Source organism: Rhinopithecus bieti, unplaced genomic scaffold (assembly GCF_001698545.2).
Source record: "Rhinopithecus bieti isolate Rb0 unplaced genomic scaffold, ASM169854v2 scaffold_31072, whole genome shotgun sequence".
Lineage (NCBI taxonomy): Eukaryota > Metazoa > Chordata > Mammalia > Primates > Cercopithecidae > Rhinopithecus > Rhinopithecus bieti.
Window position 1 is genome coordinate 669,624 of NW_016813477.1, and position 21,271 is coordinate 690,894.

Genomic DNA, 21,271 nt, shown 5'->3' on the forward strand with positions numbered 1-21,271 from the left:
CGGGGGTTTCAGTCCAAACCCGTGTTAGCAGGATTGTAGTCTCGATCTCCGAGTCGTGATCGCGGCCCGTCTCGGCCTCTGCTCCAAAGGCTGGGATTGACAGGCTTGAGCCACCAGCGCCCGGTCCTGTCCTAACTTCTAAGTGAAATATGACCAAAGAACTTTTAAGACTCATTTCTTTGGACACTTGCATTTAACATTAAATGATTACTTGTGCAACATCCTAACACAAACCTAAAAGGAACCAAAGAGACAGCAGTCCCCTAGAACAGTAGTGAAATGCACAAAGAAACTCTTAGCAGTATGTCTTCTGTGCTTTTCTGTCAGTGCGTATCATATGTATAGTGCATGAAGAATACAAGTCTACTGTTATATGTTCCAAAAGTACTAACCCATCTAATTAACCAATCGTTGAAGAATTATCTAAATTTCATTCACAGCTGATAACCTTTACTTTCATTTGCTGCCAGTCTATTCCTAAATATCACAAAAGCATATGCCTGCTAATCTCTTAAAACTTAAAAAATGACAATGCAGACTTGTGCTCAAAATGAAGCTACAGATTTAGAACCTCAGATTCAATGAACTAAAAGGAGAATACATTAAAATGTTAAATTTGACCTCAGAAATTCCACTATACTAAGGATGTTGCCTAAGACCTCTCAAAGACTGAAGACCAGCAGAACACTGCCCATTTCACTCTAGAACCACACAGAAGTCTGTTGTTCCCAAGCCAATGTGAAAGCTACAAGCATTGAGACTCAAAAGAGCACAAGTGTCCACAGGTGACCCAAACATCAAAAGTGAGATCACCTTCTCAGGAAGGAAAGATAAAATCACTACTTGCAAGTCTGTGGCAGGTTTGCTATAGAGATGTAATACAAATTTAAAAAGATGGATTATTCTACAGAAATAAGACACCAGGGGAAAAAAGGACTCAATGGACTTTTCCTGGCCAGTCACACCAAGAAAAGGATTAAGAAACAACAGGTCTTCAAATGGCACTTAATGAACAGTGGCCAATAACCCAAAAACCACCCAACCACCTACAGGAAACCTTCCCCCAAAAAGCAGAAAACATATATTCAGGGCTGCAGTCTTCTACTGGACTAAAAGACTGAAGTCTACTAAACATTAGGGTCCATGTGGGACAAGGTTACAAACACAGGCAATTGATTTCTGCATTCACTCTTCAGAGTACCTTTGACCAATGCTACCCAACTAACGTAAGCACCCTGTGAAAGCTCATTCCTTTTAGGTTGTGCCTTCAAGCTGCTAACATAGCTAGACCATACTCCTCTGCTAACCACAGAAGATCCAAGATAAATGGAATGTTTTTATTGGTGATTTCATTACTCTGATAACCCAGATTAAAGATTTCATTATGACCCATTCTCAAGATAAGACCCCCATACTTTATCATAGTTTTTCTTTACACTTGTTTGTACTCAGCTGGTGGAAGTCAACCCTTTAAGTCCACTCCCATGCATGAGAGTAACTTTCACTCTTTTCCCTATTTACAGACTACTATTTCCATAGTAAATGCTGTTTGTCACAAGGAAGTTAGATGGAAAAGAATGAATCACCATTTAGGACAAATGTATAACCACTGTGATGTGACCGACACCACAGCAGATTATGGCTGTGTTCTGAGTTGTCTTCCTGTAAGAAAGCAGTGCGCTCGAGTTTGACTGGAGTTCTACATTATCAGTACAGGAAGGACCAGACTACTCACCACTCCTCACCACCAGTCTTTAAAGTGAGAAAAATTACTTTAAATTCACTGGATTGCTTGGCAATCATACTTCGAAAAAATTAACTTTATCCAGGGCTAGAAAACACTCGACAATGGCGATACATGCGCATATACAGATATTCATATATATACAGATAGACAGATATTCATATATATATATGAATGACTACACTTAGGCCATGCAATGGTCACATTTCTAGCCTGGAACATAATATAGCACTCAAATATTGATAAATACTCTAAAGTTTCTTTCTTATACTCTTTGCCCAGCACCTATAGCTATTCTTCTCCCTTCAAGACACTTTGATTCTATAACAATAATCTATCATATTTTTTTGAAACTGCAATCCAGAATCCTACTTTGAAAGCATGGGGCAAAGCCTGTACCGTCCATTTGCAATCTGCCATCTTTCTGACACAGGAGTACAGACTTCAAGAGTAACTCAATTCTAGGAAGCAAAAAGATGCTGAGAAAGCCCATCATAATCTCATATTTAGAATTTTTGGCAACTAGACAAATGCACTTTAAAGTCTTAGGACATAATACAAAATGAGAAACTACCTAGACTTTACCAAGCTGTCAGGAATATCGTTTGACAAAATTGTTTTTACTAACACTTGTTTACCTAGACAAGGTATGTAAAGGATACCTTCAAACAAAAAAAAATAGTTTGTCTTGCTTATTAATCTAAAGTTACAGCAACACATATGAACCCCATCCCCCCAGGCTAGAAAATAATCCAAGTCAAAATTACTAGGAAGAAAAGTTAATGAATCTGACTTTATTACTATGATTAACATACAAAGAAAGTACTGCCTCAGAAAATATAGAAACACAAAAGATGTCAATCAAAACAGTATCAGGAGGCAGGGAGGTCCACTGGTACAAAAATACAGATAAAAAGCCAAAAGAGATCAGCTCGACCAACATGGAAAAACCCCATCTCTACTAAAAATACAAAATTAGCTAGGCGCGGTGGCGCATGCCTGTAATCCCAGCTACAGAATCGCTTGAACCCGGGAGGCGGAGGTTGCAGTGAGCTGAGATTGCACCATTGCACTCCAGCCTAGGCAACAAGAGTGAAACTCCGTCTAAAAAAAAAGCCAAGAGAGGGTACTGTGGTAAGAAAAGTAACTCGGCAAAATGTCTAATTTTTATAATTAACTTTGCTTTCCTTACCGTTTAACTGTTGGAGATGAAAAGAGAAAGGATGAGAAACAGGTCTGTGAGAGAATAGGTAGCGTTTTTAACGCACACATGCACTCAGACCTTAACTTCTCTATAGGACACAATATGGTGAATTTTATAGAAGAATCTAATTCCTATAGTAGAAGGCTGTTATTTACTCAGATTTGAATTCCTTTATTTGACATTACATACAAATTACTAAAGCCTTCAAAAGGAAAAGTACCAACTCAATCTTACAGCATAAAATTACTTTCATTATATGTCTTCATTAGCTATACTTACTAACTGATATTTAATAGAAAAATAAGGATATTCAAAGCTCAGAATAGCAAGTAGTGACCAAAATTCCTCTGACAGCATTGGGAGACTTCCCTTTATATATGAATACAAAAATCCAACTTAATTTTCCAACATCTTTAATCAAATTTCACCCACACTATATGAGTTCTATTAGGCCTCTCCAAATGCTCATGTCTCAGGAGGGTATCACTATTTGAAATCCTAAACCATTCATTTGCTACTTCTTAACACAAATTTTTGAAAAGCATGTAAACCACATCCTTATCTTTTGGATTACAATGGTTAGGTACAAAAACAATTCATTTAGCATCTTATAAATCATTAAAGTTATACATAAAAGCACCCACAAATTGTTTTAAAATAAAAGATTCACAGTGCACTGCACCTTGGAACATATAAGGTTGGAACATAACATTTAAAAAGTGAATTCCAAGACCGGTATCTCTCTCAAAGACAAAACATAATGAAGCAAACCAACTACTCTTCTCATCTAGCTTCTTAAAATGCAGCACTCAGTAGAAGTAAATTATTGCATATTCAGCATACTCCTTTATCACTTGATTTCCTCAAACCATACTAAAATTTCTCAAAGGAGAAATCCAGTTCACTAAGCATGGCCTTTCTCAAGGTAACCTGAACACTGAGAAACTACTACCCAGGTTTGAGGGAATAAGTATAGTAGATGTACCTAAAACAGGTACATCCAACTTAAATATTTTCTGCATAGTTAAGTCACATCACACACATAAACTTTAACTTTAACTCACATCTTTTAACATTTTTTTAACCTCAAACTTTGAGGAGAGCTAAAAGCCTGAAGTTACCATAATCACATCCCAACAATACCCTTATATTTTGTTCCACAGTGCATTAAATAAAGCAGCGCAACAGCAATAACATTTAACCATAGTTAAACTACTGTAATCACAAAGATAATTTGTTGGTTCTTGAAAAGGCTCAACACCATTAGAGGCCATACGTCCGGTAACTAACTCTAATCTCTTTTGCTTCAGTATTGAGAGCTGACAAATCCAACTCCACAGGCACCAGGAAGACTGGCCAAAGTATGCACTTGAAAAGAAAAAAAAAAAACACACATACAAAAAAAAACACAGTAAAAGTTAAATGGTTTCCAGAAGACAGTAAATGAGTGAAAATTATTCATCTGCCAGGCAAACTACATTTTCACTCCTTTAACAACAGAAGTCTGGAATGCTGGGACCAACTATAAATATGGCTCAAAGAGACCCAAGCAAAGCAGCCGTATTTCTGAAAAGGACAGTAAAAGCTTCCAAACACAATCATATAATGCATTAAAAAGCAAAGGTCACAGGGTTCAAACATTTGTCACATTACAAGATGCAGGATTCTGAATATCATAATTCTATACACACTGCTTTAATTGTGAATTCTCCTGCTTAGCACCAAAAGGGTGACACCTTCATTAATAAATAGAATTTATCCTTTAAAATCAAGCCATTTAAAAGCTAAAGCAAAGTACTACTAAGCGAATTCCTTAAATAGCCCTTCTTTTAAAAGTCCCATGAGGTTCAGTGGAACCCGATTAAATAGGCTACCTACAAAGAATAAAGATTTCTACAATAACATTTATAAGCAGAGAAGTATTTTGTGGATACCACTGTAAAAAAGGATTTTTAAAACCCACATGATACACACACACACACATATACTCGAACACCCCCCATTCCCAAGAAATTCCTTCAATGAGGTCAGATGCAGCCAAAACACTAAAGCTCCCTTAACACCCTGGTGATTGTCCTCAATTATAGCTGAAATCCTCCTTAAAATGGGCACTGCCATCCTTATGTGAATTTAAAAATTCTGAAGCAAAATACATTCCTAGGAGTGAGTTACGTATGTTACTATTGTGTAACACATATACATAACGTGTAACCTAGTGAAATGCTTTATTTGGACTTGGGTAAACTGCATACCCCTTCCCTTCTTCTCACTCCATCATCCAGGGGCTTAGCAGGCCAATAAAAGCATGTCAGTCACTGCTACTATTGCAAATTGGAACCTAATAAAACAAATATAACAGTATTGATCCAAAGATCAATACTGGAGATGCAATGTAAAACCCAGTAATGTCAGTTTTTCATACATATTTATACAACTAGAAATACAGAAGAAATTTTCACAAGAACAAAAGTCTACAAGACTAAAGGGTTGGAGGCAGGATGGTAAAGACATGACCCAAAGTAGCTGCTGGGTCTCAGCCTCCATGCTCTCTGCTACACTTCCTCCAGCAGTCTCACAGGTTTACTGACTGCATGTAACCACAGCTCAAAATCACAGCATCAACTCCCATCCACTCAAGCCCCTCCAGGCTACAGACTTTGTCCTTATGAAGTGCTAAGAGTTCATTTTGGACATGCACATTATATTCCAGAAGCTGCTCTCAATAAATCCTTTCACTAAAATTCCAGAGGAAGGTTAGAAAGCCTCAGTGGTTAGAAGCAGAGAGAAGTACAAAATGCCACCAAAGTAGATCACCTGTAATCCCGACAAATGCGACATTTCAGCTCTTGTGTTCATTTAATAATTGGGCATTATTTTAAGTTTCTTTGAAAAACTCCAATATACTATTATTGCAATCACTGTAACAGGTAGATGGAGCATTCCCATTAACTTGGCTACTTGACAGTAACTCAATACATTATGTTCTCAACCAGAATACAAAATAAAACCCACAGTCACACAGAATAAATGCCCTCAAAGAAAGCAACTTAATCTTGTACTAAACACTGAAAAGGTAAATCTGTATAAAAGGTTATAACTGCATTTACAGTGCAAACTCGTGTTTCTTTCTACTCTCTCTTATAAACAGAAAATGTCTTCAGAAACATTGCCTCCCTGCATTTCTTTAAAACACCTGAGAAAGGTAAGGCTTGAGGAGACACCCACTCAAACCCAACAGGTCTCTGATCCTGGAATATTTACAATACATTTGCTCCTATCAAAGGTCCAAGATTTTCATTATAGCATTATGGTCAAACTTGAAACTCAAAAAGGCTCTGGATGAAAAGGGGAACTTGCAATGTCCATTACACGCCACGGGCTGTCCCTCGGCATGCTCTAGCAACTGGTCTTCATTGGAGCTAGGTAAGTCATATACAGCATCTGTTTAAAAAAAAAAAAAATAAATAAATAAATAAGCTCAGTAACCTTAGTAAGAAATCAAATACTGCCCTTTGCCTTTTGTTACAAAAGAATTAGTTTTGAGTATATGTTTATCTTCCCAGACTCTAACCCTAAATAGAACCACCAAAATATGTATTTTCCTTTCCCTAAACTGGTGGTCAACTGCATTTTCAATCTATTATTATTTCCACATATTCAAAATCTTAATCTCAGTCATTAAGACCCTTGACATTCCTTTGCTTTCAAAATGAGCATAACTTTACCTCCTACATGTGCTTCACCTCCTATATGTGCATTTTGTTACAGAAAAATAAAGCTGGGGTTTACCAAGATTTCCAGGAACTTATCACCATAAAGAAAAATCCAGCTAGGCATAGTAGCTCACGCCTGTAATCCCAGCACTTTGGGAGGTCAACGAGGGCAGATCACAAGGTCAGGAGTTCAAGACCAGCCTGCACAAGATGGTGAAACCCCGTCTGTACTAAAAATGCAAAAATTAGCCAGGCATGGTGGCACATGACTGTAATCCCAGCTACTCAGGAGGCTGAGGCAGGAGAATGGCTTGAACCTGGGAGGCGGAGGTTGAAGTGAGCTGAGATGGCGCCATTACATTCCAGCCTGGGTGACACAGCGACTCCATCTCAAAAAGCAAAAGAAAAAAATAAGAAAAAAAAAAAAATCCAAATTTTCAAAATCATAGTAGAACAAAATTCCAATTTATCTGGGCTTTTTTCCCCCACCTTTTAAATAGACCAGGCACTTAACCAGAAAATAGGTTTGGAATGGACATCAAGAAACTCTGGCAGAAAGAAAGTCTGAAATGAGGATGAGGCTTCCTAGGACATGAATCCTTTTATACTTCTCAACACAACTCAAAATTTTATATATCCATATAATGCCCAACTAAGATCAATATACCAAGCTGCAGTGTGCTGCGCCCTTTTTTTTTCTTTTGAGACAGAGTCTCATTCTGTTGCCCAGGCTGGAGCACAGTGATAATCACAGCTCACTCAGCCTCAACTTCCTGGGCTCAAGTGATCTTTTGCCTCAGCCTCTTAAGTAGCTGGGACTACAGGTATGTGCCACCACAACTGGCTCATTTTTAACTTTTGTAGAGACAAAAGTCTTGCTATGTTGCCCAGGCCGGCATGGTGTACTCTTTTTAATGTCCCTGAATATACGACTTTTAAAAGATTCTGTAAAATAACTGATTTCTGAATATATGTTAATTATATTTCACTATATGACTAACATGTCCCCACCACCCAAGGTGGCCAGAAAAAAATCCTATTAAGAAGACATACTCCCATAACTTCTCTATACGATGAGGAGAAATAATAGACTCTTCAATAAATGATGCTGGGAAAACTGGATATCCACATGCAAAAGAACTAGATCCTTATCATACAACACACATAAAAATGAACTTGAAATGGATAAAAGACTTAAATGCAAGACCCGAAACTGTAGCATTCCTAGAAGAAAATAGGGAAAAAAACCCCTCTGACGCTGATCTTCACAATGATTTTTTTTGTATATGACCCCAAAAGCATAGGTAACAAAAACAAAAATAAACAAGTGGGACTGTATCAAACTAAATTGTAATGATAATTCCTTTCTTCACAGTTAACAGTAACTTTCCATAATATAGTTAAGGCATGTCTTTTAAAATAGCATTATCTTGCTTAAATCACAGACAGTATTACAGAAAAAGAATACAATAATGCTTTTCATTTCTTAGACTTTTCCATATGAAAGCCTTAAATTTAGATGGTGAATAAATGAGTATCTACTGCACAGGAAATTTCATACAATTCAAAAATAGCACCTAAGAAAAAAGTCTACAGCACTTCCAAGTAGCATCTACTAAATTAGTATTTAACAAAGAGCTTTCTACATTCACTAGGATTACTTTCCAAATCAGACAACACACCTACTTTTCATAACCAAGGAAGGAGAAATTCCAAGTATCTTTAATAAAACCTATACTTAGTATCACCTTAAAAAGTTGAACATTGCCTCCAAAAGAGGGAAAAATGTTCCTTTTAATTGGAAAAAAGGCATACAAATTTACTAATGTGTATATGGGAAGAACCACAGTGATTACCCCCCAAAAATGTTCCCCTTCTAGTCAGTGCACCCCTTATATAGATCTGAGAATGAGGTTTTCTAGCCTTTACAATACTGGATTCTTTCTACTCTCCCCAAATCCTTACACAATTATTTACGTATTTAAAATATTCATGCATAGCACTAAGGCTTAACATTCATAAAAGAAACAGCACAGTCTGAAGTAATTCATCTAAATGAATTTGTTTCAGCCAGTTTCTTACAGAACTCTACATATATGAACTCTTTCTACAGAACATATGCAACTCTTCTTGCCTAACTATCACAGATCGCATACTCCCACTAAAATAAAAGTTAGGTAAACGAAACCAAATCCCACAAGGCAGAGATTATAAAAGATAGGAAATGACTTGCCTGTTTCAAAATTATCCTGAAGTTTCCGTGGATGAAGTTTCTTTTCGCACTTCTATTTAAAAAAAAAAAAAAACACACAAACACACATACAACACAGTCACCAGTTACTTCACTTACTAAAAATCAAAAGATGTATTATCAAATTTCTCAGGGAGAAAACTGAACCAGGAATATAATCATCCCATTCTCTCACCATTATTTTTGTATTTACTTCTCACACCTAAAATTTTTTTTAGTTCTTGATTACATATATACATACATTATAAAGACATCAAAAAAACAGACAAGTATTGGCTAGGTGTGGTGGCTCATGCCTGTAATCCCAGCACTTTGAGAGGCTGAAGCAAAAGGATCACTTGAGGCCAGGAGTTTGAGACCAGCAAGGTCACCTCCCAACATACTTTATTTCTAAAACATAAAAATCAGCCAGAGCTAACTAATTTAGCTGAGGTGGCCAGGCACAGTGGCTCACACCTGTAATCCCAGCACTTTGGGAAGTCAAAGCATGAGGACCGCTTGAGCCCAGGAGTTCAAGACCAGTCTGGGCAACATGGTGAGACCTATTTCTACCAAAAAAATAAAAAATAAATATATATATATATATATATACACACACACACACACACACACAAGAAGTAGTAGGGTGCGGTGCCACACACCTATAGTCCCAGCTGCTCTGGAGGCTGAGGTGGGAGGATTGCTTGAACCAAGGAAGTGGAGGTTGCAATGAGCCAAGATCGCACCACTGCATTTCAGCCTGGGTGACAGAGCAAAACCCTGTCTCAAAAAGACAAAAGAGCTGAGGCAGGAAAATGGCTTGAGCCCAGAAGTTCAAGGCTAGAGTAAGCAATGTATATGCCACTGTACTCTAGACGACAGAGCAAGTCCCTGTCTCAAAAAATATAAAAAAACAAAAAGATTACTCATTACATTTCTCAACCGAGAGCTAATTAGTATTATATCTTTCTAGCTTTTTCCTATGAAGATGTGTGTTAACATCTTTTCATAAAAGTGCAAACTTTAAATGGAATTATATGATACACACTAGTACGATAATTTTAAAATATATTGTGAACAAATTCCTTTTCAATAAATGTACATCGTCATTTTTAGCAACTTCATGGTAATCTAGTGCACAGACCTACTATACTGTATTTAACATCATTTTCTTGGATATTTAGGTTGTTTTCCAGGTTTTCATCATAAAGGGGGTAAACATTCTTTAGATTCCTCTTCTAGGGAAAAGGTGAACACTTTTTTAGGGTTTTGATATAGCAAAACTCCTCTCTAGAAGGTTGTACCAATTAGTAATTTTTATGTGTTACCAACACATTCAATACACAACTGGGTTATTTCATCTTTGCCAATCTGATGGGAGAAATGTATCCCATTTCAATTTACATTCTTTGACCACACATACAGTTTAATACTTTTATATGTTTATCAGTCCCTTTTATTTCTTCTCTTAAAAACTGCTTATAACTTGCTCTCCATCATTAACCTTCTTCTTAAACAACTTTTAAAAATCTATTCAAGTTCTTCTAGACAAATTTGAGAGTAATTTGTGAAGTTCTCCCAAAAAATCTACAAGGAATTTTACTGGTATCATATTAAACTTATACATTAATTTGAGGACAATTAACACTTGTACAATATTATCAATAAGTTATTGTCAGCCGGGAGTGGTGGCTCACACCTGTAATCTCAGCACTTTGGGAGGCCAAGGCAGGTGGATCACGAGGTCAGGAGATCGAGACCATCCTGGCCAACATGGTCAAACGCTGTCTCATACTAAAATACAAAAAACCTAGCCGGGGTGGTGGCGCATGCCCGTAGTCCCAGCTACTCAGGAGGCTGAGACAAGGGAATCACCTGAACCCGGGAGGTGGAGGTTGCAGTGAGCCGAGATCACGCCACTGTACTCCAGCTTGGCAACAGAGCGAGAGTCCGTCTCAAATAAAAAAAAGTATCTGTCTAGTTTTGTTAAAACAGCTGTTGAATTTTATTAAAACCTGTTAATCATCTACTAAGATTGTCTTCTCTGTTTTGTCACCTTGTCACCACTTTTATCAGACAGAAGAGAAATAATAATAAAGGTAAAGTAGTGAAATGAGTCATTAGAACCCAAATTAAGTAAACACCCAGGGAATTCAGGTAAAATATTTTTGCTAAAAATTTGAAATTGCTATTATTACTCACCAATAAATGAAAAACAAGTGAAGCTACAATAAGAAAACCCAATATACAAATATCAGGACTTACAGAAAAGATAACGCAGGAGACTGTTAGTTATGAATTAACTTTTGGAGGACTAAACAAAAGAATGAAAGAAAATGCTTTAAATTATTCAGTTATTTGTCATTAGGCCTAATGACAATAGCACTGGCTGTGAGTGTTGTGTGTTTTTGTTTTCTTAATTTTCTAAACTCTATCAACCTCGAGAAAAAAATACATAAATTCCCCTAAACTTTTACCTTCACTGAAATAATACAGAGTATTTAGAAAAACAAGGAGCAACAGCCAAATAATTGCTCTTGAGAACAGGTTTGAGTACACAACGATATTATAATAAATGTATACAGCCACATAAAAAATTAGATGTACAGTTGAATCAACATGATAAATTTGTAATTAAGAGCAGCCAGAGAATTTTAGTGTGAATATGCACAATTCAGCTACATAAAAATCCTACTAGCATATCAATTAAAATAAGAACAAAGCAAGTAACATTCCTGTTCTTTGGCAATGCCCTTGTTTCACTCTTCAGAGGATGAATTACCTACTTAGTGTGAGAGCTATAACTCTTACCATCAAAGAATTCTGCTGCTTTGCTGGCTGAAGCCCATTTGTTCTTTTCTTTTGATTAGGTGAATCTTGATACTGTTTTCTGCCATTTCCCCTCACACTTTGATTCTGTTTTTCCAATAAAAAATAAAATATGAATCTATAGTATAATGTAATAGCACAAAAAAAGCACCCCATGAATATGTTTAGCTGGTTGAATCAAATTTTTAGCAAAGCTTCTCCTACCCAAATTTTCATGAATTCTATCAATGTATTTTCTTATATTAGTCAGTGCTTCCCAACCAAAGCAAGAGTTCTCTAAAGGTATGAAATAGCAAATACACTTGCCCCTAGAAATCTTTCCAGACCTCGGCTGGGCACAGTGGCTTATGCCTGTAATCCCAGCACCTTGGGAGGCCGAGGCGCATGGATTATGAGATCAGGAGATGAGACCATCCTGGCTAACACAGGAAAACCCCATCTCTACTAAAAATACAAAAAATTATCTGGGCGTGATGGCACACGCCTATAGTCCCAGCTACTCAGGAGGCTTGAGGCAGGAGAATCGCCCGAACCCAGGAGGTGGAGGTTGCAGTGAGCCGAGATGGCACCACTGCACTACAGTGTAGGTGACAGAGGGAGACTCCGTCTCTTAAAAAAAAAAAAAAAAAAAAAAAGAATAAAGAAAAAAACAGACATCTTTCCACACCTCTTGCCTTATCCCATGTCTGCTTATAGATCTCGTTTCTAATGCATAAATGGAACCTCTCTGTAAAGGAATGCTGAGGGACATTGGCTACAGTTCTTAAAGCAGAAAATGGGTAGATGTAGTAATCATTACCCTAGAAATCTGCTTTAAATTATTAATAAGCACTTAATTTTTATGAAATGTTTACTATATTTTTACAAAACAACAAAGATTACTATTTTTTAAATAGTCTCAATGTGTTGCCCAGGCTGGAGCGCAGTACTTGGCTCACTGCAACCTCGCCTCCCAGGTTCAAGCGATTCTCCTGCCTCAGCCTGGTGTAGCTGGGATTACAAGCACATGCCACCACACCTGGCTAATTTTTGTATTTTTAATAGAGACGGTGAAGGTTTTCACCATGTTGGCCAGGCTGGTCTCAAACTCCTGACCTCAAGTGATCCACCCACGTTGGCCTCCCAAAGTGCTAGAATTACAGGCGTGAGCCACTGTGCCTAAGATTGATGTTTTTAAAATGTGGGCCATTATTCCTAAACTTAGACATGCAACAGTTTAAATCTTACTATTAAATTGCTTTAAGATAATTTTCCTACCAAAAAATTCTTAAGTTTAAATTAAAACGAACATTTTAAACATTACTTTGTCATTTGAGATATTGAAATGATAGCAATTTCAGGACTGGCTAAATAGTATAGGAGGAACTTCTAAAATATACATATATAAAATAAGAATGTTTATTTACATTCCAACCTATAGGAAAAAACCAGTTGCTAAGATTGCTGGAAAATAATAACCTAAGTAAGTGATGTGAAGAAAATACGGCATTGAATGACTCATGTTACTGCACACTTTTAATTTAGTTTCATTCCACTTCTTCCAGCATGTTTTTTAATTGTGGTACAATATACATACAATTTACCACATCAACCACTTGTGATTGTATAATTCAGTGGCATTAAGTATAGTCAGCACTACCTACTTCCCCAACTTTTATCATCCCAAACAAAAACCTTGCAACCAATAAACAGTAACTCCCTATTCTCCCCTCCCTCTAGCCTTGGTAATCTCTAATTGACTTTGTGTCTCTATGAATTTGCCTATTTAGGAATGGAATAACATTAATACAATATTTATCCTTTTGTGTCTGGCTTATTTCACTTAGCATAATGTCCTCGAGGTTCACCCATATTGTAGCATGCTTCAGAATTTTATTTATTTTTTTTTTGGGGAGACTGGGTCTCACTCCCATTGCCCAGGCTGGAGTGCAGTGGCACCACTACAGCCTTGACTTCCCAGGCTCAGTTGATTGTCCCACCTCAGCCTCCTGAACAGCTGGAACTACACGCATGCACTACCATGCCTGACTAATTTTTTCTATTTTTAGTAGTAGAGACATGCTGCCCATGTGGGTCTCCAACTACTGGGCTCAAGTACCAAAGAGTTGGGATTACAGGCATGAGCCACCATGCCTGGGCGGAATTTCATTTCTTAATTTCTTTAAGGCTGAATGATATTCCATTATGGGTACACACCACATTCTGTATCCATTCATCTGTTGACAGGCATATGAGTTGTTTCCACCTTTTGGCTATTGTGAATAATGCTGATATGAACATTGGTATACAAGTTTGCTGTTTAAGTTCCTGCTTTCAATTCTTTTGGGTATTACCTAGGAATGGAATTGCTGAATCATATGGTAACTCTATGTTTAACTGTTTGAGAAATTGCCAAACTGTTTTCCACAGCATCTGCACCATTTTACACTCCCATCAGCAATGCACAAGGTCTCCAATTTCTCCACATCCTCACCAATACTTGCTTTCTGTTTTGTTATTTTTGTTTTTTATTATAGCCATCCTAATGGGTAAGAAGTGGTATCTCACTGTGGAGATACCACTGATTATTAATAATGTTCCCTAATGATTAATAATGTTGAGCATCTTTTGTGTACTTATTGGCCATTTGCACATCTTCTTTGGAGAACTGTCTATTCAAGTCTTCTGACCAGTTTTAAATTAGGTTGTTTTGTTGTTGTTGAGTTCTAAGAATTCTTTACATATTCTGGATATTAACCTCTTATCATATATAATTTGCAAATATTTTCTCCTATTTTGTGGGCTATCTTTTCACTATTTTGAAAATGTCTTCTGAAGCATAAAAGTTTAATTTTGACAAGCCCTGTATATACACACACACACACACACAATTTTTTGTTTTGTTTTGTTTCTTTGAGACAGAGTTTCGCTCTTATTGCCCAGGCTGGAGTGCAATGGCACAATCTCGGCTCACTGCAGCCTCTGCTTCCCGGATTCAAGCAATTCTCCTGCCTCGGGCTCCAAAGTAACTGGGATTACAAGAGTCTGCCACTACGCCCGGCTAATTTTTTGTATTTTTAGTAAAGACAGGGTTTCACCATGTGGTCAGGCTGGTCTCGAACTCCTGACCTCAGGTGATCCATCGCCTCGGACTCCCAAAGTGCTGGGATTATAGCCATGAGCCACCATGCCCAACCAAGCCTAGTATATTTTTTAAATTAAAAAAAAAAAAAAGTAACATTGAAACCTGAAATTGAAAAGACAGATAATATCAAGTATTAGTAAAGATGTGGAACAATTAGAACTCCGTAACACAGGCATATCCAGTGATCCAACAATTCTACTTTTCTTTCCTTTTAGTTACACAGAACTGTGTATATTCATCAAAAGACAGGTATAGGAATGTTCATAGTAGCACTGTTAAAGCCCCAAACTGGAAACAAGCAAAATGTGCATTAACAGTGTTATGAATAAATAAATTGTGGTGCTTAGAACATGTGGAAAAAGGAAAACAAGTATTAATAGCAGTGTAATTATACACTCAAATACAACAATGAAAATCAAAGTTTACAATACGCTGTTACTTTTTCTTCCTGAACAAAAGCCAATAGATCCCACTTACGTTAATTTGGAAAATATTTTCCTTATGACTTATTTTTAAATGAACTTTTCATTGGCAGCATATACACAAAAGTCAGATGTTAATTCTTATTATTCACTGTACTGGATTTACACCAGAACTGTAAACGTTAAGAAGCCTCAGCCCTACTTCAAATCACAAGTAAGGAACATACAAGGCTTTGATCAGTAACTCAGAGCTCTCTGTAACTATTAAGATGTAATTCCTCAATTGAGAATGATTTCAAAGCCAAAGATCTAAATTTCTGAAAAGACTGTACTTGTGTATCACTCACCTTTCCTTTTAAAAGGTCAGACATTTCAGAATGATTATTATATGGCTTTTGCTGCAGTGATTGCCTGTGCTTTACCCACTGGTCACCAGGAGAACCGTCAGGAAATAACTGCTGACTGTGGCGGAATTTGGTTCGACTATACCAAGATTTAAAAAATAATCAAATCAGAAAATGTTCACTTATAGTTCTTTTAACACCTTAATAGTTAAATTTATAGACTACATGTTTTATTTTCTTATTTACTGTCTATCTCCCCCACTGGAATATAAGTTCTATGAGGGCAGAGATTTTAATCTGTACTGCTTTATCCCCATCACCCAGGTAAGTGCCTGGTATTCAATAAGTATTTCCTGAATGAATTAATAAGCTATTACTATTTTTCATCCTAGACTTTAAAAAATTATCCAGGCCATCTCCTCCCTATAAGTGATTATAGTGTACATTAAAAAATATGGAGAATATAAATCTAAATTTAGATGAAACAAATGAATGTATTTTCCTTTTTTTTGAGACTGGGTTTCCCTCTGTCATCCAGGCTGGAGTGCAGGACATGATCACAGCTCACCGTGGCCTCAACCTCTCAGGCTCAAGCCATTCTCTCACCTCAGTCTCCGAAGTTGCTGAGACTACAGGCACATGCCACCTTGCCCTGCTAATTTTTTGAAACTGTACAAGTCAGTTACAGACCACATCCTAGCTGGAAGAGGATCTGAGAAAGTAAGTTACCCTCTAAAATATAAAACTAAAGGGCACAATATAATGAATGAGCAAATTAAGTAAAGACCCAGTCTCGAATTCTTCTGCAAAAGAATCTAATTTTAAAATGTTGTACTCATGCATGCTGAGCGCGGTAGCTCACACCTATACTCCCAGCACTTTAGAAGGCTGAGAAGGGTAGATCACTCGAGGTCAGGAGTTCGAGACCATCTTTCAACTAATATTACAATAACCATAGATTCTGAAAGACATCAGGCCATTTAGTCCAAGCTCCTGTCCTCAGAATATTCATCTAAAATGGAATGCTACCTATTTAAGAAACACTTACTATAGAAGTGGTTTACTCCTATTTCTGAAGCTCTGTCATAAAAGCAAATCCAAATTACAGAAAATGTAAAAATCACCTCTTTCCGAATCTAACATAGGCAACTTTCTAACAAGGTGATTATGCTTAAAATATATATATATATATGTTTAAAAACACAGGCTTACTTAACAAAGTTACTTCCCCAGCCTACTCTGTAACTGACTTGGATGCAATTAAGTTGTAAGCCAGAGGCCAGACAGCGTGGCTCATGCCTATAATCTCAAAACTTTGGGAAGCTGAGGCAGGAGGATCACTGGAGCCCAAGAGTTTAACAGCAACCTGGGCAACATAGGGAGAGTCCCATCTTTACAAAAAATTTTTAAAAATTTGCCAGGCTTAGTGGCATCTGCCCGTGTTCCCAGCGACTCAGGGGACTAAGTGGGACAATTACTTGAGTCCAGGAGGTCAAGGCTGCAGTGAACTGTGATCATGCCACTGTACTCCAGCCTGGGCAACGAAAACAAAAAGTTCCAAGCAAGAAAATGTTCTTCATGGTTCATGTCCAGGTAGTAGTCACTTCTGATAATACACAGTCTCTGATACAAATTTTTTATTTTTTATTTTTTGAGACGAGTCTCGCTCTGTCACCCAGGCTGGAGTACAGCGCCACTATCTTGGCTCACTGTAACCTCCGCCTCCCAGGTTCAAGAGATTCTCCTGCCTCAGCCTCCTGAGTAGCTGGGATTACAGGTGCCTGCCACCACACCCAGCTAATTTTTGTATTTTTATAGTACAGATGGGGTTTCACCATGCTGGCCAGGCTCATCTCGAACTCCTGACCTCAGGTGATCCACCTGCCTCGGCCTCCCAAAGTGCTGGGATTACAGGCGTGAGCCACTGCGCCCAGCTGGGAAATGTTTTTTAAAAGCCCAAGTCTTCACTGTTCTATCTCCAATTTAACAAGTTGTATTAGCATCCTTCCTCTCCCCTACAAGAAAACAAAACTTAATATATCCTCCATCCAAATGTCTTTAGAAACTCAATTATCTTAAAAGTAGGATAAGAGAACAGAGAAGTAACACTAAGAACACACAAGATTTTCTTTTCCTAGTGTTCTATCTAAAAAGTTGGTATCCTCTTGAGTATACTATTTGAAAAGGTGCCTGAAGCTCCTTTCCAACTCCAATTAACCTTTTTCATCTCATCAGAAACCCTTTAAAAAAATATTCTATTATCTGTGAGACCAGTAACAAAGAGTATCTATAAAAGAAATCTTACACCCTCTGCAAATTTTAGAAGCAAAATACTATTATTCTACTTTTAAAACTATCAGAAAATCAGGATTCCATGAATATATTTCTTTACCTCAATTTTTCCACAGTGGGTTTAGCCGGCGTGCTACCAGTTGAGGAAAATCCATTGTCACTGTCTGAGGAATCGCCAAATCTTCGAGAAAGCCAGTCCCTTAATGGTCTGCAGAAACATTAAGAATTCACTTTCAAAATATGGCTAATCACAATCATGAAAGTTTCATTTCAAGAAATATGAACACACCTGATAAAGGGAATGGCCATAAAAAATTTGTTAGGTGCCAAACCAAGTTTGGATTTGGGGGTCATATCATTTCTATGACAAGGCAACTTCTCAATAGAGAACCACTCAATGTTCTGAAATACAGAAGAAAATAATTCATTTAGTTAATTTTTATCAAGGAGTTTATAAAAAGAATTTCCTACCTATTCATTTGGGATACCAGTAACCTGAAAATATGCTTGTTACATACCCGAATTTCTCTTCTAGTTTTTGGGTTAAATTTTGTGTCTTTTGGAATTCCTGGAATGATGTACAAACGAGCAAGCTGGTCATTGATTCGAAGTTCAATGTAATCATCCTTACAAATATAGTCTTTGATATCAAAACCAGTTTCTTCAAAGACCTGGAAACAAAAAATTTGGATGAAACTTTCATTTTAGTTGTTAGGCCTCTAGTTCATTAAAATTTATTCTAAAGACAAAACTCAGAAAAAGGGGACATTAGTTGTATTCACTGCTTCTAGAAATGACAGGCTGGTACAGAAGTGCATATGAGATGTAAAAAAAGTTCTTGTGCCCTATTGTTTCTAATACTGTATCCACAGGTGGTATAGCAGGTATATAGAGAACCAGTCCTCTGTAGACCTGATAGCTGACATTCAAACACACCAAAACTATACACCTTATGCAAAATAAAATCCTGAAGGCTCGTGATAGAGGTTTCAAGATTTCCCACTCCTCAAATCTTAACACTTACATACAGAAGGTAAGGTAATTAAATCATCAATCATGTGGAACTGACCCATGCAAGCTGTCTGAGCATTCCCATCAGAGGAAAAGTCCAGATGCTTTGGTTTTCCTTTTCTTTGAAACTAAGGTCTAATCTACTGCTTGAGACAGAGCTTAATAATGTTTTCGATTAATAAATCAATCTTGTTGGCTTAGATTTATAATTTTAACAATTAAGGCTGGTTGACTTAAAAGTTTACCTATCAATATGTGCAACTGTCTTCAAAGACACCATTAAGAGAGTCTAAAGATAAACCAGAAGAGACAATACATTCATATCAAGAATATATTAAAAACTCAGGGGTGTGTGTGTGTGTGTGTATTAGACAAGTAACTGCACTTCAGAAAAATGGGACTGGGCACAGTGACTCACACCTGCAATCTCAGCACTTTGGGAAGCCAAAGAGGGAGGATCACTTGAGCTCAGTTGTTCAAGACCAGCCTAGGCAACATAGTGAGACTCCATCTATACAAAAAATATAAGTAAAAATTAGCCTGGCATGGTGGTGCACACCTGTTTTTCTTCTTCTTCTTCTTCTTTTTTTTTTTTTGAGATAGAGTTTCGCTCTTGTTGCCCGGGCTGGAGTGCAATGGTGGGCTCTTGGCTCAGTGCAACCTCTGCCTCCCAGGTCTTGCTTGCAATTCTGCCTCAGCCTCCTGAGCAGCTGGGATTACACGTGCCTGCCACCACGCCCAGTTAAGTTTTGTATTTTTAGTAGAGACAGGGTTTCACCATGTTGGCCAGGCTGGTGTCAAACTCCTGACCTCAGGTGATCCACCCGCCTCAGCCTCCCAAAGTGCTGGATTATAGGTATGAGCCACCACACCCAACCGCATGCCTGTTTTTCTAGTTACTCCGTAGGCTGGGGTGAGAGGATCACTTGATCCGAGGAGTTCCAGGCTACAGTGAGCCGTGATCACCGCCCCACTGCACTCCAGTCTAGGTAACAGAGCAAGACCCTGTCCAAAAAAAAAAAGAAAAAAAAAAACATAGACTGGGTGCGGTGGCTCACGCCTGTAGTCCTAGCACTAAGGGGAGGCCGAGGCGGGTGAATCACCAGAGGTCGGGAGTTCGAGACCAGCCTGACCAACATGAAGAAATTCCATCTCTACTAAAAATACAAAATTAGCTGGGCGGGGTGGCGCATGCCTGTAATCCCAGCTACTCGGGAGGCTGAGGCAGAAGAATCGCTTGAACCCCCTGAGATCATGCTATTGCACTCCAGCCTGGGCAACAAGAGCAAAACTCCATCTTAAAAAACAAACAAACAAAAAAACAGAAAAAGGTTTAAAAATTTTATATGTTTCTTAAATTCTAGTTTTAGAGTTCTTCTCCTTAGCTCCTTAGCTCTGTTCTTTGAATAATGCCTCAAAAATCAGAAATAAGTACACATAGCTAGTCATGTGAATCTGCATAATTGGATATTATGCTGAAAGGAAATTGTATAATCTAAAATCCTTATGGGCTGAGGCTGTTATCTTTGTGTTACAAATACTATCTAACTATATGCTTAATAAAAAAAGGTACTGAAGAAAAAGTGACAGTTTCAGATTAAAGGAGACTGAAGAGATGTGTCAATTAAATGCAAATGCAACAAATGAGCATGGATTGGATCCTGGATGGGCAAACCAGTGGGAACTGCTGAATCATAATGGGCAATTAGTGAATGTGAATATGAACTGCCCATTAGATAACAAACAGCACCATATCAATGTTACATTCCTGAATTTGAGAATTTCACTGTGATTACCCTAAAAGAATTCCTCGTTCTTAAAACATACATGCAGAAGCAATTAAGGACAAAGGGGCATTATGTCTGTAATTTACTCACAAATAATTCAGCAATAATAAAAAAAAAACTCTGCACACACATTTATCAAAAGTAATACAGCAAATATGGTATAACATTAAAGTCTATTCCTTGAATTAATCTGTTCTTCTCTACATATGACACTATCTCATCCTGAATGTAATTTTCATGGGGTCACGCAGCTAGAATGTTTAGTTCTTCTTATTGCTTTCACTCAACTATGTACTTTGTGCTTAATAAGTGACAGGCACTGCTCTAGGCAGTGAATTTAGTAATGAATGACGCAAGCAGCACCCTTTAAGCAGTTCAGTCTACAACAGAAAAAATTTTAATGTAAGTATTATGAGGTAGGAGGAGGGTGCCTAACTCAGTCTTTAGTAGACATCTTTGAGAGCTGGGGGATGGTCACCTTTGGTTATGGACAGGAGTCTATTCTGCTGGGTAAACGGAAGCTAGGACCTAAAAGATAAATAGGAGTTTGCCAAACCAACAAGGAGAAAAA

The 21,271-nt window shown here is 37.6% G+C and overlaps 1 protein-coding gene across 4 annotated transcripts in view; it reads right to left on the bottom strand.

Moving 5' to 3' along the window:
- Positions 1-3,098: 3,098 nt before the first annotated feature.
- The window catches only part of DCP2 (decapping mRNA 2), a 38,125-nt gene continuing 19,952 nt past the window's right edge, over positions 3,099-21,271 (bottom strand). For 3 of the 4 annotated variants that reach the window (XM_017848458.1, XM_017848461.1, XM_017848460.1), the window contains exons 5-11: positions 18,421-18,573; positions 18,192-18,304; positions 18,003-18,110; positions 15,614-15,749; positions 11,703-11,807; positions 8,895-8,946; positions 3,099-6,389 (exon numbers count right to left, since the gene is read on the bottom strand). In XM_017848458.1, coding sequence (XP_017703947.1) covers positions 6,226-6,389; positions 8,895-8,946; positions 11,703-11,807; positions 15,614-15,749; positions 18,003-18,110; positions 18,192-18,304; positions 18,421-18,573 — 831 coding nt within the window. In that variant the 3' untranslated portion in view covers positions 3,099-6,225. The remainder of the gene's footprint in view (positions 6,390-8,894; positions 8,947-11,702; positions 11,808-15,613; positions 15,750-18,002; positions 18,111-18,191; positions 18,305-18,420; positions 18,574-21,271) is intronic. The other variant, XM_017848459.1, reaches the window with a different exon arrangement.